Here is a 7817-nt window from a genome sequence, read left to right on the forward strand (position 1 = left end):
AAAAACAACACGCACACACACACAATCTCACTTCTGGAGATTAAGAGGACAACCTCTCACTGAAAAGCTCTTGTTCGACCCGCAGTTCAGTGTAAGAAAAGGCCTCTCATTTTGTGCGTAAAGTGATTCCTGCAAGTGCTCCTGTTGCCACTCCGAAATAACTTATCATTTTTTTTGAACAAGAGCTACTTGTTCACACAAAACATGAAATCACGCCTGCAAAGCGCACTCTTCCTAAAGACACCCATTCAAATAATGTGCAAGTATTTCATACATTTTAAAAAGTAACTGGGTGTTCCTGACCTTGGGATGCCTTCCTAAAAGACTGCACGCTCCCTGCACAAGAAGAGGAACCAGATAACGGCTCTTACAACATGTCAACACTGACCAGCGCGAAGCAGGGAAAATATAATTCTCATAGTAAATTTATCCCATCTGATGCCAAGACTCATGTACATTCTTTATTTGTACAAATGTGCTAAATTTAAATTACATCCAAACTTGCTTTGGTCATTTTTATCTCCTTTAAGTTTCTGCAGATCATAAATATAGTTGTTTTATATGCACATGATACATCTGACTCTAAAACTTTCTACAAGTTGCTTGTGAAGTCAGTATTTTAGGACTTAATCCCCCCCCCCCCAAAAAAAAAGAGGCACGCAAGGTTCAGACGAGAACACTGCAGCCCAGCTTTTTTTTTGTTCTTGTTACAAATAGATATGATGTGGTGCCATATTTACTCTATGTGGACCAATAAGTAAACACTGTCTCTCTCTCTGTGTGTGTGTGTGTGTGTGTATGTGCACGAATGTGAGGCGGTGGTGTATAATTACGGGAGTCTAAAGTAAAGAATCATCACTTGTTTGTTTCTTTCTATCTCGCTTGCATGCTTGTGAGTGTGCGTGTGTGTGTGTGTGTGTGCGCACGCTTCTGCGGCCAAAACAGCCAACCGAGCTGAACCTTAAAAAAAGAATTCTCACCCGTATTACAATTTTATTTAATATTCCATAGAAGATATAATCTTGCAATTAAAGGAAGTTTTTAGGGAGATACAACACCACTGACACACACACACAACTAGTACATGACAAAATTAAAATAATGACATTAAATACTTATATTGCCCCTGTTTTTATAAGGCCAGGGAAGAAACTACACTGCACAGCCAGCTGATAGTGATATTTGATGCCTAGCATGTCAGTGATATATCACTTGAGCACTGACGATCATACTTTTACTGAATGGACTGTCTGTATTTTAGGGATAATCAATAACTAGCTTTAGGTATCCACATTATTAATGTTTCAACAATGATATAGTCTACTCCACTGCACAACAGACCTCTCCATCTACATCCCACACACACACACACACACACACACACACACACACACACACACACACACACACACACACACACACACACACACACACACACACACACACACACACACACACACAGCACAGTTTCTTTTTTAACTTAACTGGGAAATGTGTTTGTGGATTGCTTCGGCAACACAAGCCCGCGCTGAGGCTGAAAAGCAGCAATATGCTGCCAACGTCTCCTTTCAAGCAAGTGCTTAGCATCTCAAGGTCATAATATAAGATAAAATCTATAGCATCTGCTTTGAATAATGATCACACGGGCAAGTAATGTGCGCCACTGCATCAATACCGCGCGCTGCAATTTTACACTGAATAGTGTTAACGCAAAGACATTTGTCCTGGCTTAATTTTGTGCTGACAGCTTTACTGGACTGGGAAAAAAAAAAGAAGTGTTGAGGTGGACCGATGGAAATAGAGGGAAAGAGACAAATATGTTGTTGATAGAGCTCGGATTAATCGTGGCAACTGTTTGCTTTACAGTAGCCTCATTATTAACGTGTGTGGAAATGTATTTCAACCCCGAGTGCTCGTAATGAGTGTGTGATGAGAGTTTTAGACAGCAGGACACGGGCTTATACAAACAGATTCATTAGGGTTGTGTACTTTGTTTTCTGGGTTAAACCTCCTCCTCCTCCTCCTCCTCCTCCTCCCCTGCCTTCCATGTTTAGTGGTCGTACAAATTACAAAACATGTCTGAACTGCTGTTTCATTTCTCATCGGACACTTTTGTAAATCCTCTGACACTGGCAGGAAAAGTTTCGTTAGATCAACTGTCACAACAACCCTCGGCCTCTGTGCCATTCCTTTTTCCTGTAATGTTAATGGGGAGGAACTGAAATGTATACTTGTTGCAAGTCCTAAATGCCTTGCATGCAAAACTGTAACTGCCAACAAATCCATCGAGCTAAGACGTTAAAGAAGAGGCTGATATAGCAATAATCTTTTACTCGTGGAATGTATTTTAAAAAGAAACAATATACAAAAAAATATATATAACAATATCTAAATTTACATTTTCTCCGTCACTGTTTTCTACTGAAAACTGCAAATGTTAAGTCTCAAACTACACAACCTGATACTGAGGGGGTTTGATCCACTTTGCGAAGTTTATACCATTAATTAGACAAAACAAAAACATAGAGCTAAAAAAGAAATTTGTCTCTTCAGATATTTTCTCCACCAAAGCATAACACACAACAAGGTCATGTTCCAGTACACAATGTCACACACACACACACACACACACACACACACACACACACACACACACACACACACACACACACACACACACACACACACACACATTTAGTTTTTGTCACTGAGATTACATGTTATTGTTGCAATGAGTAATTTATTTATTTTATTCTATTCTATTTTCATTTTGGGGAACTGGGACACTCACCTTGCAGCTCTCGCAGGTCAGGAGTCCATAGTGATAGCCAGAAACTTTGTCCCCACACACGGGACACATCTCGTCCAGGTCTTCGTCATAAGAGTAGTCCATCATTTTTATCTGGGGAGCTGCGGAGGAAGTCACACACACACACACGCGCAAAAAGAGAGAAAGAGAGAGAGAGCGAGGATGAGAAGTGAGCAATCTCTTATCCAAAAGTCCACCTTCATCCATCAAGTACCGTCACAGGAAACACACAAGAAACTAAGTTCTGTTGTTGGACTTTTGAATGTTTAAAACGAGGAGAGGGATATGAAGAATGGTCAGTTGTTGTTGTTGTCCTATTCTATCTTTGCAGACATGGGCAAACAAAAAAAATAGAAAAAAATTAAAAGCTCATGAAAGCGAGCCTCATAAATATTTATGCATCTAAGTCGTGAAATCGCTGGGGGGAAATGGAGAGATATTAGAGTTAAGGATTGGAGGAGAACATGTTACCGCCCACAGACAAATGAAGACACACAGAAAAGGCTCTTATCTCTGCAGGCGAGGAAAAAAAAAATATCCAAACCCAACTTGAACCAACATCGTTTTTCTTCACAAAGACTCAATCGCAATGCTGCGGGGCCAAAAACATTTAGTTTATGTTATGTTTTATAATCTTGCCAGACGTTTACCTTGCACTTTCAAGCGCTAGGGGGGGAAACATAGTCAATGTGTGACATGTTTATTTCTCTTATTTAAAATAAAATAAAAAAAATGGACATATAACGCGGGAATAATATATTTATCATAATAATAATAATTGCATCGCTCTTTGCGCATTTTTCCAACCTCATCGTGTTTGTGGAGATTTGGCTCAGTTCATTCGTTGCCTCGTTTGTTAGAAATAGTCGCTTTGATAAGAGTGCGCGTGACAGCGCAGAGCAAACACCCAGACTGACGTTTACAACAGTTACAAAAGTGTTTATGGTGCCAATCATAAAAAGACAGCCGGGATCAAACAGAAACGCTTCACTGTGCGGTTGTAAAAGTGGAAATATTTTGTCAAAAATACACGCTTTTCCAAGGCCCTTAGACACACACACGCACGCACACATACACACATGCATACACACACGCACATACTCTTCTAAACTACTCCTGTGCTCATTGAGAGCCTTTTTCATTAGGCATGATGTCTGGTTTGTAAACGCGTTGCCCTGCTGGGATCCGCGCGCGCTGCACATTTCCAGCTGAAGCAACAAGTTTGACCGAGCTGCCGAAGCTGCTGCTGCTGCTGCTGCTGCTGCTGCTGCTGCTGCTGCTGCTGCTGCTGCTGCTGCTGCTGCTGCTGCTGCTGCTGCTTTCCCACAAATCGACTTTCTCAACTTTCTCCAAAGCGCAAAAAAAAAAAAAAAAAAGAATAAGGAGGGAAAAAAGAAAAAGGGGAAATGATTTGTCCGGGCCTGTTGTCATGACGCACGACAGCTGCAAATTCAGAACAAAATTTAATTAGGAAAAATTGTGTTATCGGGACTTTATTTGCAGCTGTGGAGAGGATGAGGCCGTGGCATAACGAAAATAAATGAATAAATCCCAGTTGGAAAATGTACTAACGGCCCAAATAAAGAAATTCAACGTGTCTTTCAGGGATTTACGCATATAGTTTCCTCTAGGAACTTGCCCAATCTGTACACTGCCACTGCACTGACATGTGTCATAAATTAGAATAGCATTAGATGCTGAGTTATATGGTTATATACTTTTTAAAAACCTCATCTATGAAGTGCTTCTCTCGGTGTGTGTATAGTTACTTTACAGTGGATGAAGAAAGTCAGCGGTCAAAACTCCGTCTCTCACCTGCTCTCCTCTCAAGTTGACGCCACTTGCTCCGACAGTTTCCTAAACGGCTACGACATGTGTCCAAAAAAACAGGAGAGAAAGAAAGAAAAGAAACCGTCTTTCATTCCGAGCTACCTTTGTTTTCACCCGTGTGTACAAGCAGATAACGGACTCTCCAACAGCCACTCCTCGTCTTGTGAGTGTGTGTTATCAGCGCCTCATAAAACCCAAGACCGGGCTAATTAACAGTGCGTTTATACTGCAGTGGGAATGACTTGGGAGCAATGAGGAGGGACACGAGTTTATCTTGACTGAAGATTGAGTCCCTCTTTAAATCATTGCAGCTTTATTTGTGGTGAGATTTTATTATTATTTATTTTTTAAAGAAAAAAAAAAAACTGGGCCCAATAATAATCCTGATGTTTCAGTTTGTGCCACATAGGGAATTGAAATGAATTGAAATGAATAAGTTAACCGTTAAAAAGTATTTTCCTAATCAAATCTATACATTTTGTCAATTTTTTCCACAACATTAATGACATAAAAACTACACAAATGTAACACATTTAAAAAATCACACACACACACACACACACACATATATATATATATATGTATAAAGAGTTAATCAACAGCTTATTCAATGCCCCTTTAAATTTAATTTAATGATATTCCAATTCCATCACATAAATGGGCCATAATTCAACCAATTGCAGAATAGATAAAAAAATAATAAAACAACAACATTTGAATTCACCATTTAACACAATGACGATAATTTTACCATGTATAAATAAATTAGAGAATAATTATTTTTGGCTTATCAGTGCAATGTTGGCTCAATATTGTATACGGAGCGAAAATAAATCTGAAAAACTGAAACAAGCCTCGACATTTATTGTCCGCCGATCGTTTTTCTTTTGCTTATTTTTTCCCGATTTTTTTTCTTAGCTGTTCTTTATGTTAATAAAATTCACAAGTCAGTTCTGCGGTGACGTGAGTTCAAGTGATTCATTACATATATAAACCACAGAAGTGACAAAAACTAAATGCACGTTTCTGCTCTGCCTCACAGTTTTTTTTTTATCACACACATCCAGCATGAGTGGCACCTGGTAATAATCACTGTCTGATGATGGGCCAAAACATTTAAAGAGAAGATCCAAGTCGGATTTGCGCACATTGCTCGTCATCTTTATGTCAGAGTAAGACTGGGATCAATTAGAAACCACAGTAAAAATATCTGTATAATAAAGACATGCAGGCTTTGACTTAACGTGTTCGTCATATCGACAGAAACCAGTCTACAATAAAAAAAAATACAAGCGTCAGCGTTTTCAGAAGTTTTTTTTTTTTTTTTTAAAGGTTTTACGCACTGAGGACATTTACACTGATAGCGCACCGCAGCAGAAGCGTGTGAGTGTTGTAGTCTATAGAGATTCATATCAATGACAGGTCTTCTTACCTTGCATATTCCTTGGCATGTGCCCCTGTTCCCCATACGATCGAGAGATTCCCAAGGATTCAGTATCGACTTTGGGCAGCATGTCAGCGCGGCCGGCCTAAGCTGGAGACTCCGCACCGCTCGGCGGGACACCTGAACGTGTGAGACACGCGTTCCACTAACACACCTTCAAAGTGACCCAAGTGTCTGATTCTTACTTTCTGTGTCTGTCAGTCCTCCAGTTACCGGACTAGGACACCGAATTCAAACGGCTCAGACTGGCTCCAAACGACCGGGTTGCACAGCAGGAGTGCGCCTGTCTGCTCTGATTCGACTTCACGAATTCTTTTTTTTCATAATTGCATTTACACATGAAAAAAAAATAAATGCAACAACTACACGAGCGCTCCCTTCGCTCCTACTGCGCAGAGTTAGGACCAACGAGAAAAATGGACAATGTCCGGAATAAAAAACAAAACAAAAAACGACACAAACACACGATGATAAGTTTCCTTTCAGCTTTTCCAAAAGTCTTTTAGCGCGTCACCCGTTAAAGTGGGACTGTCAGTAACTTTCAGCGTTTAGCAGATCTGTACGCGCCGCCGGGGCCGCCCTCTCCTGTGCGTAAAGTCGGATTCGGTCGGACTGTCTAGAGATGTGGAGACCTCTCCTCCTCCTCCTCCTCCTCGCGGCTTTGTTTACGCCGCTTGCTCCAATCCCGGGCGCATGCAGTCGTCTGACATCATCTTTCACTGATCCAATCAGGCGAGGAGACCGGGAAACGTCGCCTCAAAGCCTCCAGTTCAGCGTCTCCAAAAAATCTCAGCTGTTAAATCCCGTTAATGATGGACTTTAAAAGCAGAGCGAGAGAGAGAGAGAGAGAGCGAGAGAGAGAGAGAGGGAGGAAATCAATCAGGCGAAGGGACGCAGTTACACGTGAAAGCAGACGCTCTTGCATGCACACACGGGCGCCGATACACGCTTTTTTAATTTTTTTTATTTATTAAAACGTTGTATTAATACGTTATGTTTAGTTGTGAATAAATTATTAAACAATGGACTAAATTCAGTTGAAACGGTCACTGTCAGATACTGTGGGACAATACAGTTACACCGTCATAGATTATTACATGTCATAAAATGTAGTCAAATAAAAACCTTATCTTTCTTTCTTTCTTAATGTAGCGAAAGGGCATACTACATTCTGCATGAAACCATACGCGTAACACATACATATCTATATGCATCATTACTAGATTTTTAGGTGCGTTAGTTTCAGTTTCGGGGGGGAACAGTGAGCAGCGCCGGCCTCAGGCTGCTCACATCATGGTGTCCTCTAAATTCTGATCAAATCACCATAAATTATATGTACATTTGCTTCTGAATTGTTGTCAGTAATGGGCAGAGCAGGGATCAATTAGTGGTCTGACGTCAGGCTCAGGCTCATTCTAAATGTTATGAACTCAGTCAGACATGTATGCGACTCTAGGCGCTCTTCATACACTGTGTAATGCACTGCATCCTGAACCAGGGGATGAGCAGGAGAGACACAGACAGACTGATCTCCAGACACACCTGAACACACACACACACTAGCTATTCTTCTTAGGACACTGCAGTGACTTCAATTCAAAGTCATTGTAGGACCAGGTTTTGGTCTCCATAAGGACTAACAAGGGTAGTGTTTATGCCAGAAAATGTCATAAAGATGTAACAAATACACACACACACACACAGGGAGAGAGATAGAGCAATCTAAGGAAAAGC

General features: G+C 40.7%; 1 protein-coding gene across 1 annotated transcript in view; it reads right to left on the minus strand.

The window, feature by feature from the left end:
- Positions 1–6192, minus strand: part of nr5a2 (nuclear receptor subfamily 5, group A, member 2) — a gene marked incomplete at its 3' end in the record, with an annotated part of 58332 nt that extends 52140 nt beyond the window's left edge. Inside the window, exons 1-2 of the mRNA XM_083888639.1 lie at positions 6072–6192; positions 2792–2910 (exon numbers count right to left, since the gene is read on the minus strand). Of these exons, the coding sequence (XP_083744765.1) occupies positions 2792–2910; positions 6072–6153 (201 nt within the window). The 5' untranslated portion in view covers positions 6154–6192. The remainder of the gene's footprint in view (positions 1–2791; positions 2911–6071) is intronic.
- Between the last annotated feature and the right edge of the window lie 1625 nt (positions 6193–7817).

This window comes from Microchirus variegatus, assembly GCF_963457635.1.
Source record: "Microchirus variegatus genome assembly, chromosome: 4".
NCBI classification, from domain to species: Eukaryota; Metazoa; Chordata; class Actinopteri; order Pleuronectiformes; family Soleidae; genus Microchirus; species Microchirus variegatus.